This window comes from Ornithodoros turicata, chromosome 10, assembly GCF_037126465.1.
Source record: "Ornithodoros turicata isolate Travis chromosome 10, ASM3712646v1, whole genome shotgun sequence".
In the NCBI taxonomy this organism is placed as follows: domain Eukaryota; kingdom Metazoa; phylum Arthropoda; class Arachnida; order Ixodida; family Argasidae; genus Ornithodoros; species Ornithodoros turicata.
This window is the reverse complement of record NC_088210.1, coordinates 12,905,070-12,923,556: the sequence shown is the minus strand read 5'-3', so window position 1 is coordinate 12,923,556 and position 18,487 is coordinate 12,905,070. Positions and strand designations below refer to the sequence as shown.

Here is an 18,487-nt window from a genome sequence, read left to right as displayed (position 1 = left end):
CGTCTTTCCTTTCTGGTCTCGGATTCCCACGTGAACTAGAACTCAGCACACACTAGTTCTCGTATCATACTTAAGACAATTCTCACCCGACACCATCGTCAGGGTATGAAAATGATTTACATTTTTTTGCGTGTAGCTCGACGATTATCCTTACAGTGATGTACATGTTTGTTAATTATTTTCACACGACTAGCGAGCCATATATTGAGACGGGAAGAAAAAGAAGATGACGAACGAGCCTGGGAACGAACATTGGAACGCAATGAGCATGTATGAGAGCACGAGAATGCGAGCTATCGGAACAAATGAAACAGTCCTATTGGTCAGCGAAGATGCAGCCTCGCTGCCAGCCTGCTCTTCGCTCAATGCGATGACATCACAACACGTGAGCGCTCGCAACGTGCAAAATAACCACAAAGAAGAAGCTTCACGAGGAGCAGAGATTGCGACCACGCAAAGCATCGATAAAGTTGCTCGTTTCGTTAGCCTGAACGACTCGTTCAGCTGTCTCGTGCCGTTAAGTTGAACGTGTGAAACGATTAAGCCCCCTGATTTGCTGAAAACGGGAGGAGGAGCCTATTTTGTGGCCATTATGCACGGCACAAAATAGGCTCTTCCTCCCGTTTTCAACAAATCAGGGGCGAGAACGTTGTCATTCGGGATGATGGTTGGCTAGGAGAGTGCTATGTGGTGAAGTTCATTTTTAAGAGTGTAGTGTTCCACGGCGAGCCCTTCCACCGGCACCACCACTACCACCGCCACGTACTGACAAGTGCTTATGCGCATGCGCTGTGACGCCGATGACCTTGAGTGCGCGGACAAGGTTACCTGCGGGTTCAATAGATGGCGCTAGATGGGGCCGACAGCTGTGGGGACCAGTGGGGATGTAGCGCGAACTTGTCGGCCCGTTCCAGGACCGGCATTGGTCGTTTATACTACTTGTTTTGGCACCGCAGGTGGTTCGCTGGCGAGCCGCTAGGATACCAATGCGACCGTGCAAAGGGTCCATTAAGCGGCAAAATTTCCCCCATTCCCCAGTCGTTTCATTCACTACACATGTCTGTTGTCGTTACCTTTGGACCTTTTACTCACCTCCCCTCTTTTCATGCTGGGTGATGAGGCTATTGTTCCTTTTACTGCAGTACATAAATTTTTAAAAAACATTGGATATCTTAACAAACTGTGAATTTTAAAGTGAGCTCTTTTCTTACCCTTTCATGTGTTTTTAAGCCACCACTAGCCAAGTTGTTTTAATATGAGCATTTCAATTTTTAACTGGGTTCATCACATTACCTTGTTGTTTGGCGCATTATAGCCCTAGTAGCTTTTGCGCCAAAAAAAAACCAAATCATCATCATCATCGCCTTTTTCTTTTCAGGCTACGGCAACATTGCGCCCAAGACGAACTGGGGCAAGGTCGTCACAATCCTGTACGCCATCGTCGGGATTCCACTAATGTTGCTCTACCTGACCAACATCGGGGACATCCTGGCGAAGGCTTTCAAGTACGTGTACGGTCGGCTGTGCTCCTGCGAGTCTCGCCAGCAGCAGCGTCGAAGACCCCCACTGGCCGAGCACTACCGGGTGCACCACATCGTGGTGCACGAGAACGCGCAGCAGCTGCCCAACAGCAACGCTTGCTCAAAGAAGCTGCCGAACTCCATTACAAGAAGCAATCCGTCCGGTCCGTTGCACGAAGACGAGGCAAGGCACCATCTTTTTTTCTTCTTCTTCATTTTAAAGTCAAGGGAGCAATGGAAGGTCCATTCATTTTTTTTTTTGAAGTGGAGAGAGGATATGTTTATTAAAAGAAAGAAAGAAGGGGAGGATGAAAAAATAAAAAAAATCAAAGAAGAAAGAAAAGAACGTAAGAAAATTAAATAAAAGTAAAATAAAACGAAAAGAAAAGAGCTGGGAAATAAAGGATAAACTAACAAATGGTGAAAGCAAGATGGGGTACATTAAAGACAAAGGTCACTTTAAAAAAAAGGATGAGGGTAATGCGTATGAGGGTGATAGGTGAGGGTGGGATACTGAAGAATGAGGACTTGAGTTTACTGGCTGTTCAGGGGGGGGGGGAGACCTGTGTCGGTGAGGAACACTGCGATTCTCACAGATAGCTCTGTGGGGAGGGGGAGGGGGGGAAGTGGCGGATAGTAAGATAAACAGTGTGCGTTTTTGCACAAGAACAATGACGTCAGTTGACATCTAGCGCGCGTGAGCTAGGCTATTTGTTTTTGCAGACCTTCTACAATAATCTGCCTGCCTACGCTCTAAAAACAGAGCTTCTTCGCATCACACGCTCCTAGTCAACCATCATCCCAAATAACGACGTTATCTCCCTTGATTTGATGAAAACGAGGGCGTACGCCACTTTTGGGGCAGTTATGAACTGTATAATGCCACAAAAGTGGCGTACGCCCCCCCCCGTTATCAGGAAATCGGGCGAAAGAACGATGAAACCGAGGGGGGGGGTAGCTAAGAACGCGGGGGGATCTATTTATTTAAGGACGGCTTGCTATTCCTAGAAATGTGCTATATGTGTTCATTAATTCATTCATTGTTCAGTGTTCATTTATAGTTCATTTATAAGAGGTTACTTCCCATTATGTCTTCACGGTCTCCTCTGCTCAGTGATATTGTTCCTGTTCAGTTCCACTGTTCCTGTTCATATCGTTCAAGGGCGGATTGACATTCAACATGCATCCTACCTCAGTTTCGTAGAGCCCTCATCGATACGCAATGCGCATCCCCTGAATATTGTACCTCTTTTCTGGAGTATTGATATTTTTTCAGCATACCTTCTTTCCACGCACGACCGCTCAATGGAACGCTGTTCCTTGTTCTACTAGGGCACTTCCTGTCAGTGCATTTTTCAACGAAGTACTCCTGCTCCAGTTATAGCCTTCTTAAAGGCTGCTGTACGCGTAAATAAATAAAAACCTCGGAAGATTCATGCATACGGCAGGTAACGTTCAGCAACGCGTTAAATGGCAACGAGAGGGCGCACTGAGTGCAAAAATTTCTCCTCGCGGAATGAGAAATGCAGTTACCTTGACAGCCATACAAAGGGAACGAGATTCGTCCGCTACGTCGTTCGTGATAAGTGCGCGAAAGAAAACGCATTTTACGCTTTCCTCCTTCCTCTCCTTTTCAAGAAGCGCGTCAATACGGAGCGGCCTGTCATTGGTCTCCTCAAACGATCTCCCGCGATGATTAGGCAAATCGCTCGACCATTCGCAGGGTGCTCCTCTAGGGAAGGATTGTAGACGGACAGCGTAAGCTGAAGTTTCGTTCGTGTATGAACCACGAACGACGCAGCAGATGAACCAAGTTCCTTTTGTACTGCTCTCAAAGTAACGGCATCTTTTTTGTTCCTCCAAGGGAAAAAAAAAAAAAAAAAAACGCATTCGTGCCTGTTTACGCGTCAGAGCACATCCGTTGAGTAAGCTTCACTGCCGCGCTGCGTGTTTCGGCAGGCAAAGCACGCTTTGCAGGCGCATAAGGCTCTGTTATCTAAATTCGCGACGGGCACCGATATGGTTGTACAAGCTACACTGCAACCACAGTTCACAACATTGTGGTGACCGGCAATCAGAGGATGTGGGTTCGAATCCCACTGCTGGTACCTTAATATTCAACTGCTATTATTCAATCGCAGTTTACAGCTTGCACAGTTTAGACAAAACACCGAGCACGAGATAGGGCCATCTCGTTGCGTTGTAAAGTTTAACTAGGGACCAACCAAGCGTGGAGCTATGGACTGTAAAACAAAAATGTCAGGAATTACATGCGGGTCTATACAGGGTGATCCACCAACCATGATAGAAATTCATAGCAAAAAACGTAGGCCCCGGAGAGACATGGGATCTTTTTTTTTCTCCCAATAACTTTTGCCACATATTGGTAACATTTTTTTCATTTCATTTCAATTGACGGAAAGTTAATTTCTTGAATTTTGAACTCCGAAATTTCCCAAAGCGACCTAACGTTTTCTTCGCGGGAATGGGTTCCCCGTGGTCATTTTACTCAGTATAGCACATAATCCCACTCGTAATGCAATGGCAATTGCCGAAATAAATTCGCCGAAAATTCGTGGAAATGAGCCCTTGGCTCTGCCTCTTTTTTGACGGCTCGAAGTTTTAGCGCAAAGCTGCGAAGAAAGGAGGTTACACTGACACGCCACACGAGGGGCGAAAGGGCTACAAGCCGTCGGGTGACCTCATTTTTGATAAGATAGCTCTGATTCCCGCACTCACCGCGCGTGTTTGTTCCGTGGGTAAGGCTTGTAACCCTTTCCCCCCTCGTGTGGGAACTCTCGTCTTGAGGCAACTCCCTTCGTACTTTCCTACCGGTTCGCTGGATTTCTACCCGTCTACGACTGCATGGTGTATGTCCTGGGGGAGCGGATATAATGGAGTTCATTTGGCCAGGCTTTTTTTCCTTCGTAATTGGGTAACATGCGCATTCAACGCGGTTAAACAATGGGAGATTCACTGATCTAGTACAGCGTACCTACAAAGTGAACTCCAATCGGACTGCGTAACTCTTCGTTCGCTCTGACTAACATGTGAACAGACGCACCTTAAGATTTCAATTAGCAACTGCAAAATGACGCGTGCACTCAACTGAGGCAAATTGAGAATATGTTATATTTTCGGGACTCCTCATCAAATGGGATGCTCATTAAGTGATTGGAAGTCGCACGAATGGTTGAAAGCTCTGTGAATTGTGATCAAGCGGATGATTGCGTTCGTTTTGGAGGCCTGCGTTTGAACGCAACTTTAGCTCACGGGCCGCGTCGAGCTCTTCCGTGCCCCTTTAAATATCCTTTCACTGCTCCTTTGAGACCATGAAACTCGTCGATACGAAACGCTCCGTTTGTATCCAGGTCAAAGTAGAGGGCCTGACGGACGATTTCCTGGACGACACGGAGTACGAGCGGCCCCGAGTGACAGTGCCCATCACGCTGTGCATGGCCATCATCACGGGTTACATCTGCGGCGGCGCCGTTCTCTTCTCCATCTGGGAAGACTGGAACTACCTGGACGGTTCCTACTTCTGCTTCGTCACCCTCAGCACCATCGGCTTCGGCGACCTGGTGCCCGGAGACAACGTGGTGTCCGACAGCGGTTCGCAAGAGAAGCTCGTGATCTGTTCGTTGTACCTGCTCACGGGACTGGCGCTCATAGCAATGTGCTTCAACCTGGTTCAGGAAGAAGTGGTCCACAAAATACGAACAGTGGGGCAGAGACTAGGTATGATTAGTGACTCGGAGGACTCCGACGACTGACGGTGGATGCCCGGTGGTGTGCAGTTTCTCGCCGTGACTCTCGGTACACTGGTTGCTACCAGGGCGAGAAGGAACAGGATTGTTGGGACGTCTTCTATGCTGGACAGCACACCCGACGCCAGTGGCGGGGGTCAGGGCGCGGTCGGGGGGGCGACGAAGAATGAGGATGCCATTCTGGAGGAGGACGAAGAGGAAGAGTGATCGACGCAACAGGGGTGTGTATGGCTCAAGCTGGACCGCGGTGCTCTGAGGCGCGCCTGTGGCGATACACATCACTAACTTTCAGAGTAAGTGGTTTGTTGTGCTCTCTTAGTGTTGCCAGTCAAAAACAGAGCTTCACCACATAGCACGCCGTGCGAAAACCACTCGAATGATAGGATTGTCGCTTCTGATTCGAGGACAGAGGGGGCGTACGCCCTTTTGTGTCAGTTTGGATATACGATAACTGACACAAAAAGGCGTACGCCCTCCTCTCTCTTCGAATCAGAAGCGATAACCCTATCGTTCGTGGCCATGGTTGACGCAGAGCTTGCTATACGTTGAAGTTCTGTTTTTACAGGCGGGTCTTGCTCAACGACCCCTTTAACACTTTGCTCTTCCCGACGAACTCAGGCACCCTCTACGCATCTCCACCCTTCATCCTCTATCCTCCGCCCGTTTTTTTTTTCTTTTCTTTTTTTATAGTCGTGACGACACCCTCTGTTTTTAAAGTCTGTGCCGGGGTGGCGGGGGAGTGGGTGTCAGAAAGTGGGGACAAAGAGGGCAGTCCCCCTCTTTCAAACAACTGGATCTCCCCTCCCAACCGATCACAGGATGCGAAAGTGTCGCGGTATTTGCATGTTCACTTGTGTCGATTTTGCTATCGCAGGTAATTCAGAGTTTCAGTGCATCCTACGCTATTGCTGTGCGTACGTAAGGGGTAGCGTGGTGGTTCTGCGCAATGCGTGATGCTCTCTTAATGATTTGCGCGTGCGCAGAACCGCCACCGCTACCCATTACGCACGCAAGGGCGATAGCGTACGATGCAATAAAATCTCACTAATGCTTTCTCATGTATAGATTGTAAAATTTATGACTTCGCACAACTAATATCCGTTACGGCACATTTCATTCCTCGAGGAGAGATGTTCGAATTTGAGTGTCCCTTCAACCGAACATTTGTGCCGACGTTTTCCCAGCATTTTTTTTATCCCCTTCTTGAAAGAGATAACAAAATATGAGGACGTACAGGATTAGCGTGTTTCTCGCAACAGGAATAAGAACATGACGGCACTGGTTGCTTCGACTGCATCACGGGTGCACACGAAACATGCATTGTCGTGTCGTGTCGTGTCGTGTCGTGTCGTGTCGTGTCGTCTGTGTCGTCCCTAATTGTTGGTCTGCCTCGGCCAAATCTCGTTGTTTACGTTATTACATTAGGAGAGATGTTCTGCATCTCGAACGCAGTAGTCGTGTCGCATTTTATCCATGTTTTCGCTGGCCCCATTTTCTTGTGGAGTGATTACTAACGCGAGCGAGATTGACCTAGAGGTGTCAGTGAAACGTCCGGCAATTTCTTTTTGCTTCATCTTGGGCGTGCACCTTGGAAATATGGCGCATTGTCCGATTGTACAGGGTCTGTCACTTGATTTCATTCAACTTTCTTTCTTAAAAAATAAAACAAAAAATAAACAAAAAACGTGCATTACAAGAGGGTGAAATGACGGGATTTGATTGGCAGTCGTCTTGCGCAAGTCAGGATATTTTTTTTTCCTATTCTCACTAATTTAGTCATTGATACATATTGATTACGTTTGTTTTTCTTTTTTTAGATCGATTGTATCGAAAAACAAAATGTGTCAGACGTACTGCGTCTACAGAAACTACGCATTTACTTGCTCGCAGCCGCGTTCTACTTTACTTCGTTAATTTTTTATTTTTTATTTCAGGCGTAGAAGAAAACAAAATCGCGGGAAATTTGGGGTAAGCTAGAACAGAATTTTCACCGCAAAGCACCCTCCTAGCCAACCATCATTTCGAATAACATCGTTCTCTCCCCTGATTTGATGGAAAGAGGAGACGTACGCCTTTTACTGACAGTCATATAACTGCATGAATGTCACAAAAGGGTGTACTCGATCCTTTAGTTTTTGAGAAATCAGTTCAATTCAGTTCCGTTTTTTTGTTTTTAGTGTACACTCTAAAAACTGAACTTCACCGGATGACACGCTTCGCGGGAACCATTGCCACTAATGCTTCTGATTAGGAAAGAGAGAGGGGCGTGCGCCTTTTTGTGTCAATTTGGATACACGATAATTGACACAAAAAGGCGTACGCATCCCTAACTCTCTCCTCGAATCAGAAGCGATAACCCTATCATTCCTGGCAATGGTTGGCGCAGAGCGCGCTATGCGGTGAAGTTCAGTTCTTTGAGTGTACCGCGAACACTAGACCCGCGAGAACGCCGTGAATTAACGTGCGCTTGAACAGGTCAGCGACGATTCGAACATGTTTAATCCGTGCCTGTCAAGTCGCATGTATTATTCATTGTAGCAGCGCAATCGCGACAACGCACGAATAGGACGACACAACACTTTCCCGGCAGCGCAAGTGTTGCGTCCCCTTATTCGTCCCATTGCGCTGCTTGTATGAATAATATAAGGCTTATACCAACCGCCCCGAATTCGGACAGTTGTTGAGTCATCATGTCATTATTCTAGGCTAGCTGCTGTATAGCACGAGCACTGCGTGGCGTAGCGCTTGGCAGGTTCGCTGTCTGCCTGCAGCTCATGGAGCGCCACGATCTCTGCAGCTCTCCGAGCGAGAAAATGTCGTCCCCAATTCGTCACGCAATTTCCAAGCGCGGTTGCGGGGCTCGCGTTCCCTATGGGACAGTGCCGTGTATGCCAAAGGGAGTCTGGCCATTGGGAGGAGCCTAAAGAAGAGGCTCGACCTGTCAATCAAAGTTAGGCGCATTTTATTGGCTACGGTTTTCCGTGATGGGAGCTGCCATGACACCAAATTTTCTCAAAGATGGAGGATGGTGCTTGGAACGGCGAAGCGGATATTTCGTGACAAAAAAATTTCAGACTACTTTAATTTCATACTGTGAGTATATATATCCTCATGTGTGCGCATCTGCAGGATCAGGTTCAACTTTCGCTCCGCCATCATTATTTACGCGAAAATGGGATGTTTCGTCGCTAGCGTTAGGCCTAGTTAAGGCCGTGATACCAAGAAAAAGCAAGAAGGACGACCTTTATACGTAGGATTTTGCATTTTATAATTCTTGAAAGTAACGAGTTACTTTTAAGAGTATGTAATACTCTATCTTAAGCTCTTTTTCAAGATCCGGTATTCAATACTCCAGTCAGTTCATTTTGTTGCCCGATACTCAGTAACTTTAACTTAAATAATTTTTTGTGATTATATATACAGGCCTGCGTATATAACTCATCCCCAGAATGACGCCCTCCGTCGCCGTGTATCTCAACTTGGCTACAGCACTCTCTCATTGGCTACACCTACTGGGTCCCGTTCCTCAGCCTACCCGGTGGCCACAGCGCGAAGTACTAACCACTGTAGGATCACGGCACCACGGATGGGATAGGGACTTCCCGGGTTTTCCTCAGACGCTTTCAGACATATGTCGACACAGTTCACTTATGAAGCCAGCCCAGGGCGCACATTTTCGCAGGGCGTTAGTCGTGACGTTGCCCACCTCTGTAAGGCCTACAACGGCGAGTACGTCCTTTCACCACCACCACCACCACCACCACCACCACCACCACCACCACCACCGCGTACCCAGTGGATCCTCCTCCGCTTTCTCCAAACTACACTCTTAAAAATGAACTTCACCACATAGCACGCTCCTAGCCAACCATCACCCCGAATGACAACGTTCTCGCACTAGATTTGTTGAAAACGGGAGGAGGAGCCTATTTTGTGCCGTGCATAATGTTATGCACGGCACAAAATAGGCTCCTCCTCCCGTTTTCAACAAATCAAGGGCGAGAACGTTGTCATTCGGGATGGTGGTTGGCTAGGAGCGTGCTATGTGGTGAAGTTCATTTTTAAGAGTGTACGGACCTTATCAACGCCCTGTGATCGTGTGTGTGATTTATCTTTCTTTTATTTCCTTTTTCTTCCTTTTCCTTCTTTCCCTTTTTCTTCTTTTTTTTTGGAATAGCAAGCCGAGCTCTGTCTGACTGACCTTTCCTTTTTTTTTCTTTTTGTAAACCTTCATATATCCTCCCCCCCACCCACCCATCTGCAAAAACAGTATCGGTGCTGCTCTCATAGCCTTTAAACAACTGGTGCAGCTAAAAAAAAATACATTGTGCTAAAAATTATAAAACGTTCCATACCCGCGTGTTATATCTTCACTATCATCTGGTTTAATTTTCTTTCACATGCGGCCTCTCGGCGTTTCTCTCCCAGACGACAGACACATCTTAGTGCAGTGCTATCAAGTGCAATAAAGACAGTCATATTTGTCTTTGATATTGTGCACGAATGCTCATTCTGCTGACGGATTCGAAACTCCATTTTCGCTCTGCTTTAGAACCCCCTCGATATTTCGTTTTCTTTATCAACGCAAAGTAATCACCGTTTCTATGCGTGCGATTAAATGTATTTGAATCTAGGACTGTGCAATCATTCGCTGGCGGGATATGCCGTCCTGTACCCGAAATAGAAGCAAATATTGTTTGCGCAAGAAATATTCGACTTGCAAAGCTGCAATCGATACCACATTGACGTTGGTGTAATACATGAGTATGAGTCTGCAGTAAGCATGCTTGCGAAATTCCCAACGGAAAGCTACGCTTGCATTCAAAACAGCTTTCCAACTGCTGCGTGTGTTTCGGTTAGTGTGAGTTTGTTGTATCAAGGCTATAAATTCGCATGAATATTAGCCCTCGTGAGCGTTATTCTTTCCGCTCTTAGGGATAGTTAGATCTGTCGACGATGCTAAAATTCACTCTATACCCTCCTGGCTTGATGATGCCGTATACTGCGCTGTACTATGCGCAAGATTTGATATTGTCAATCCTTCGAGAATGTTTTACGTGAGTATTTCTTGATTTACTTATTTATTAATAATTTTATTTAGACGTACTACTGGCCGTTACGGCTCCAAGTAGGAGTGCAGAGAAAAAAAAATATAAGAACAGCAAGGCAGTATTAAAAACATAAATTCTACATAGTTTATTGCATCTTATCTTGTCTTCGAGACAAGATAACTAGGAGATGAGTAATTCCACCGTTGCAGATTCAACCTCCTGAGGGAGTGCGCTTCATTCAGGTATCGTCCGCAGGGAAAACAAACGTTTAAAGCTGTCATTTATTACATCAAATGGTTCGAACCGCCTTGAGTAAGACAGCCGTGTGTCCCTACCGCTGAAAGGCCGGAGATAAGCCTTAGCATCTATAGTTAACGTTCGATCGATAACGAGATACGAAAACTTCAACCAATTTGTATTTCGACGAGATTCCAATAAGTCTAGCCTAGCCCCTTTTGTATAATCTGGAAAGTGAGTCGGTTCGTTTATAACCGTTATAAATAAACCTATAAGAGCCATTTTTGTTTACCTTCCAGTTTATCAACATTCGTTACTGGTTGAAGCTCTGAAACATTTCGTACATGTTATAGTGTGGCAAGAATGTATAGGTGTTACATGCCTTTAGCTTTCGTAGCAGAACTAGCTCTCTTAAGCGGACGGTTCCATCCAGAAACACATCTATGAACCGGTACAGTTATGTTCGGCATTGGTCGATAAGCTACCCGGGTAATTTTTTCTTCCGAAAAGTGCTTTGATATCAAATAAAGGAACTTTAAATATCAGCGCTGCTTCCGCGGCCGCAGAAGCTCCGACGGCTTGACGTCAATGCCTGAGAGTGAGAGCGCGGCCGACACCACCATATAGAAAGCCTGCTTACTCGTCGACGCGAAGTAGATACTATAGGAGTCAGCCAATCACGACTGTGTTTTCAACGGCCGTAGCCAACCGCGAGCATGCTTTCAGCGGTCGTAGCCATGATATGGAGAAGAGCCACCGCGCCAGCCGCGTGAGCAGCCACTGTCGTCTGCGAGTACACCCTATAAACCAGGGATCGGAAGCGAAACTGAACCTGAATCGAAAACCGCTAAAACCCCGTATTTTTCGCTGAACCGGAACTGAACAAAAAAAAATATATATATAGGCGGTTATCGGTTCGCGAAACAGTTCAGACGTAATGTGCGTAGTGAGAGATGGGAACTATACGGCTTTCACGGCGGACTGAGCCGTGTTGCCAAACCAATTCGAAACCGAAACTGAACAAAACAAACCTGCAACCGAAGTGCACAATGTATTTTGTATTTCTTGCTTCGTATTTCGAAATGGTAGGCTGAATTACCTCTGGCTACAAACTGACTGAACTGAGGGTTGTAATACTATTTTCCTAAGAAAAAAAAACAAAAGAAAAAACGCCCAGGAATAATCGTGGTCGCGGAACATTACACACTTCCGGAATATATGTAATGTGGTGTGTGGTGGTTCTGCGGCGTCTAGGACTCGATGTCGCCTTCACCCCCGTGTTCCCGGTTAAGCTGGGTTACAGTATAACAGTTACAGTACAGTATAACTGTGCCGAGCTTGCCGCACCCCAGCTACGATCCTCCATATCATCGAGGACTGTGACCGGTACACTCTTAAAAATGAACTTCACCACATAGCACTCTCCTAGCCAACCATCATCCCGAATGACAACGTTCTCGCCCCTGATTTGTTGAAAACGGGAGGAGGAGCCTATTTTCTGCCGTGCATAATGGCACAAAATAGGCTCCTCCTCCCGTTTTCAGCAAATCAGGGTCGAGAACGTTGTCATTCGGGATGATGGTTGGCTAGGAGCGTGCTATGTGGTGAAGTTCATTTCTAAGAGTGTACACGTGTGAACGCCGGGTGTTTCGACGCCAACTTGAGCTCCTCGACCATAGACCATTCAGCTTGTCCAAAGTACTTGTGGCCCATGGAGCTCCCCTGCGCATCAGTGCTCCTGGCTCTTCGCTCCCTTTTTCTTCTTTCATGCAAGCCACTGGACTCTTCGAAGACCTCTGAACAGAACTCCGCCCTGTCGTCGCCTCGCGTTCATCATAATTCATCCTCTCGTATTAACCTCTGAGAAGTGCGGTAGGGCCATGTGGCTACCACGGGGAAACATCCCGTGTCATCATCACTTCTCCTTCATTTATTGTTGTTGTTGTTTTCGGAAAGGACAAGAAGAGCGATTGGTCGTGTTTTATTTTTTTCTTCCTTTTGACATCCTTCTTCCTTGTAGGCTTCCTGGTACGGGATTTTTGTCGTCCAGCAACCCCAAGGTTTAATTTTGGGCTGTGGAATTAACGGCCAATCCTTGAGCAGGATGTAACAGGGTGTATACGATGAGTGAACATAGAGAGTACAGTATCCTACCGTAACGTTGCGCCTGAAATGCATATCTGTAACACGCAGTGTTGCTTCTGGACCACCGCTGTGTCGGCAACAACAGCAACAACAAAAAAGTACATTTGTGTTATTTCAGAATCGTAAGGGTGTGCCTGCTTTTAACCCACATGACAGTCTGCTCAAAATTCACTTTCCTGGACCGGTTCGAACCGATATTTTGTGCTGCTGCGGAGCTGAACCCGAACCGAACCAATATGCATGAACCTGAACCGAAACCGAAAAAAAAAAAAGATAACGGTTGCGATCCCTGCTATAAACTGAGCTTCACCGCATACCACGCTCTGCGCCAACCATTGCCACAAGTGATATGTTATCGCTTCTGATTCGAAGAGAGAAGAAGGCGTACGCCTTTTTGTGTCCATTATCTTATATTGTAATTGACACAAAAAGGCGTACGCCTTGCTCTCTTTTCGAATCAGAAGCGATAACTTTATCATTTGTGGCATGGTTGGCGCACAAAAAAACAAAAAAGAAAATGATGTATATCACACAATCTTAAAAATGAACTTCACCGCATAGCACGCTCCTTACCAACCATCATCTCAAATGCTATCGTTATCTGCCTTGATTTGTTGAAAACGGGAGGCGTACGCCTTTTCTGTGACAATTATGAACAGCATAAGTGTCACAAAAAGGCGTACGCCTCCCGTTTTCAACAAATCAGGGCAGATAACGATATCATTCGAGATGATGGTTGGCTAGGAGGGTGCTATGCGGTGAAGTTCATTTTTAAAAGTGTACGTTATTTTTTTGTAGCTGACGAAATGCAATTCACCGCATGAAAGCGTCTACAATAACAAACAGTAGTTTGTGTTTTTATCTTTTTCTCACTTATGTTGACCACACTTAACCCCAAAGTTTCAACGACACACACAGGCGCGCGCGCACATCACACACACACAAACACGTATGGATGGTTCTTTAGTGCACTCAATTGCCGTTGAGCATTTCCTTTGTATTGTTCTGTGCATGCTATATAAAGCTCTGCAAGTAAAACCAAAATAAAATGTTCCACTGCCAAGGCTACCGGTTTCGGAATCTAGCATCCCCACGGGAGTCGTGAGCCGCGGCGCGGTCGAGAAATTATGCGCGGGAATTAAGGACCACGCTTCCGGGCATGTTCGCTCTCCTTCTTTATACCCCATGCTGCTGCTGCGGCTGCTACAAACGAGATTCGTGGATAGCTTGGCTTGGAAGCTGAATGAAGGCTAATATTACCCTCTTTCATTTTTTATACTAAACATATATACCCCCCACCCCCGCCCCGAACGAAGCAGGAAGCAGTTCCATCGTCACAACCATTACCACAGAAGGAGGAATCTTCGTTCGTTCAGAGCGCCCTAGAGGAGCCTTGTATCTAGTGAGCAAACTTGCGAAGTGGGGGAGTTGGTACTGTGCGAGCTGCGTGTGCGTCTGCGTCGTCAAAGCAGATCGTCTTGTTGTACCTGTTCGTGTCCATGTCTCTTACACTCTTAAAAATGAACTTCACTGCATAGCACGCTCCTAGCCAACCATCATCTCGAACGATATCGTTATCTGCCCAGCTGGGGGTTAATCGCTTCATCGTCGTTACGGTCGTTACAAGCTAACGAGTGCACTCTTAAAAATGAACTTCACCGCATAGCACGCTCCTAGCCAACCATAATCTCCAATGATATCGTTATCTGCCCTGATTTGTTGAAAACGGTAGGCGTACGCCTCCCGTTTTCAACAAATCAGGGCAGATAACGATATCATTCGAGATTATGGTTGGCTAGGAGCGTGCTATGCGGTGAAGTTCATTTTTAAGAGTGTGGTGCGAAGTTCAAAAAGGCGGGAGGGAAATTTAAGAAGGTGGGCACGTGATAAAACACGTGCACGGCGCTCTTCGCGCGATACGTGAAGGCCGTGGTACACGTCACGCGCAATGAGTCACGTGCCCACCTTTTTGAATTTCCCGCCACTCGTTAGCTTGTAACGACTGTAACGACGATGAAGCGGTTAAGCCCCTTGGTTTGTTGAAAACGGGACCGTACGCCTTTTCTGTGACACTTATGCTGTTCATAATAGCCACAGAAAAGGCGTACGCCTCCCGTTTTCAACAAATCAGGGCAGATAACGATGTCATTCGAGATAATGGTTGGCTAGGAGCGTGCTATGCGGTGAAGTTCGTTTTTAAGAGTGTACTGCTTTAAGATACTCGCTTGTATCTCGTGGTGTTGCGAACCTGTTCAGGTTTGAATTTGATAAAGTTTGAAAACGTCTGAAAAAGTGCGTGAAATTCGATCGAAAACGTTTGCTGAGCTTCGACTGGACGGCGCATGCGCGTCTATCTTTTTTTCCTGAATGTTGAAGTACATATTTTCGGCCTCGCTGTCGGAAGCGATCATGTATTGGTTCTATTCAGTAAGGCAATGTGTACTAATTTGACTTTCTGTAAGCTGGATCAAAAACTTAGAAAATACTTGTTATGTGCACCACCTAGCGATCTCTTTTGGTGCGGCGGAACGAACTCGTTGCATAAACAAACATCCTTTAAATTTCCGTTGCGTGCTTTGTGTGCTATCGATTACACACTCAATTTTATGAATTTTGTGAAGCTATATGAAACAATATTTCTTACTTTACGGTTATAAACTCAAGTCGACTAACCTTTCAGTGCGTTGGCGAAACTGTCCAGAAATTGGAAACTTCGTCCAACCTCGCGAATTACAGTGACATCACTGCTTGTATCGCTTCGTGACGTGTCATTTTTCTTTTTTGCGCCTGGAGAAAAAAAAACGTAAGAAGTACCTGTAAAGCAGCTATATCATCTAAAGTTGATGTTGAGAAAATTGCATAATTAATCTAAATTATTTCGTTATATTAGGGGCACCGCGAAGAATACCGCGACTTGCGCAAGACGAGATTCTAACGAAGTCTCGTTCGTTTCACCGTCGTGTAATGCACAATTATTTAAAGCTTCGTTAGCGTTATGTGAAACACGCTAAGCGGGAGGAACAAAAATGGCACCACCTAATATCGAGCTGTTGTATAATGCAATTACTTATCGATTTCGTGCAAATATTCACACGAATATTTACACCAATGCACCGAAGCGTGTGCATATTTTTGCATTGGTTGTCAGCACCGAGAGGATACGTCAAAGAGTCGACCCATCCACCACGAAACAGAAGTTTCCGCGCCGTGCCGGAGTTCGCGTACAAAACCTTTTCTTTCTTTTTTTTTTCATCTTCCCTCTTTCTTGCGAATGTCTCCCTAGTTTAACTTCCTTCAAACGTTAGCATTCTTCCCTATGAAGTCGACCCAACACACATAATCACCACCTTCTCTACGAGCTACATGCCACTAAATCGGCACGCATATACACTCTAGAAACACAACTTCACCGCAAAGCAAGCTGTGCGCCAATTATTGCACCAAACGATAGCGTTATCGCTTCTGATTCGAAGAAAGAGGGGGGCGTACACCATTTTGAGGAAATAAAACTTCAAATTGCCACAAAAAGGCGTACGCCCTCCTCTCTCTTCGAAGCAGACGCAACAACAACTTTATTGCGAGATGATGAATGGGGAGTTTCATCGCCAGGGGGCGATACTCTACCCCATTGCTGGTGGTGATGATGTGGGGAATTAAATAATGAGACCCTTCACAATAAGGATCGAAGTCCTATAGGGTATCCAGAATCAGACGCGATAACCCCATCACTCGTGGCAATGAATGGCGCACAGAGCGTGCTATGCGGTGAAGTTCTGTTTTTACAGTGTAGCTGCATATTTCATTTTCATTTCATTTCATTTCCATTTTATGTTGTTTCCGAAGGAAACGAGGGATATGCAACAACATCACAACCATCACCTTCTGTGTGTGTGTGTGTTTCGTTTGTTTTTTACTATTCAACTCAAACCACTGCACGTTTTTTTAAAGTCAAGTTTAAGCTACACGCGATAAAAATTGAACTTCACCGCGTAGCACGCTATGCGCCAACCACTGCCACGGATGATAGTGTTATCGCTTTTGATTCGGAGAGAGAGAGAGGGGCGTACGCCTTTTTGTGTGAATTTGGATACATGATAATTGACACAAAAAAGGCGTACGCCCCTCTCTCTCCTCGAAATCAGAAGCGATAATCCTATCATTCGTGGCAATGTTTGGAGCAGAGCATGCTATGCGGCGAAGTTCAGTTTTCAGAATGTACCGCATGCACATCGTTTGGTAGACCGAAGAATTTATGAAATAATAATAATAATAATAATATAATTTTGTGATGATTACGTTCTGCTACTTTACACTGACCCACACATCTGAATGTGCACGACAAGTATACATGCCGCCACATAAACCTGCACTTTTAAGCAGCGTAATATCCCATTCTGAGCAGACGACTTCAGCAATAGCTTCCTTCACGCGTTGGGCCATAAAAGCTCGGAGGCAACCGTAAAAAAAAAAGAAGAGAGAAAAAGAAATCCGGTCGCTCCGGTCTCGTCCCAACAGTACGCTTTGTTTGGCACGGGCAGGGCCGCCAACGTGAGAATGGTGCCCCGGAGAAGAGATATAAAACCGCGATTTTGCAGAAGGAAACCCGGCCTGCGGGCAGCAGCAGCACAGAGCAATGTTGAGATGGGTTCGTCATTAGTGCGAGTTTCATGCACCCGACGACTGTTTGCGGCAACGGTCGCTGTGGGAGAAAAGACGCGCCCGGCTTTCCTAATGCTGCGCGACTTCATTGCGTCAAGCGTACTGCCACCTGCCCTTTTCTCTGAGCTTTTTTTTTTTTTTTTTCTCGCAAACTGTAGAAAGGTCAGAGTGTTATGTGTAAGGGAAGTCTGTGGATTAGTTTTTCAGTGCAGTCGTAAACACTGTGACAAAAAAAAGAAAAGGAAAAACAGAACAGAAAGACAGAAATCTGATTTGAGTGATCCATAACGAAAACCCGAGACAACACTCTTAAAAATGAACTTCACCACATAGCACGCTCCTAGCCAACCATCACCACGAGTGACAACGTTCTCGCTCTAGATTTGTTGAAAACGGGAGGAGGAGCCTATTTTGTGCCGTGCATAATGGAACAAAATAGGCTCCTCCTCCCGTTTTCAACAAATCTAGAGCGAGAACGTTGTCATTCGGGATGATGGTTGGCCAGGAGCGTGCTATGTGGTGAAGTTCATTTCTAAGAGTGTAGGAGAAAATACCGTATTTTCCGATGTATAACGCGCGCGTTATACAGTAAAAAAAGTGCTCTGAAGAGATCCTGCGCGTTATCTAACGCTGCGCGTTATACACGGCACTATTTTCCTGCAGAGTTCTTTCTCAGGTCGATGACGTACAAATTCTAGTCTCTTAGCCAAGGTGTGTTGTGACTTTCTCCCAAATCTCTTAGGGTCAGTTGACAAAACCGGCTAAAGGGCACCGGACTTCATAAAAAGTTAATGATGCTGCTTAATGTGCTTAAAATCGCGAATTCATTTCAGAAGGCTGGCGTGATTGAGAAGGGACGCGAAACCGACAGCGCAGAGGCGGCTGAAGTATACTATGTGACAGCGACTCTGTTGCATCGGAGTTTAACGGCTTTGACTAAATGTGCTTCAAATAATGTATATGCATATATGATACACCGCCTTGGTTTATTGTGTACACTGGTGGCAGCACAGAAGTCGGTAGCAACATTGCGATACGCGCTGTGCACCGGTGCGTGTTTTATACATGGAACTTTTTTTTTTGTTTCAAATTCGGCCCGTTTTTAGGG

The 18,487-nt window shown here is 46.0% G+C and overlaps 1 protein-coding gene across 2 annotated transcripts in view; it reads left to right on the top strand.

The window, feature by feature from the left end:
• The window catches only part of LOC135370404 (TWiK family of potassium channels protein 7-like), a 496,472-nt gene that overhangs the window by 457,065 nt on the left and 20,920 nt on the right, over positions 1–18,487 (top strand). For both annotated transcript variants that reach the window (XM_064604147.1, XM_064604146.1), the window contains exons 2-3: positions 1,379–1,704; positions 4,892–5,580. In XM_064604147.1, the coding sequence (XP_064460217.1) occupies positions 1,379–1,704; positions 4,892–5,293 (728 nt within the window). In that variant the 3' untranslated portion in view covers positions 5,294–5,580. The remainder of the gene's footprint in view (positions 1–1,378; positions 1,705–4,891; positions 5,581–18,487) is intronic.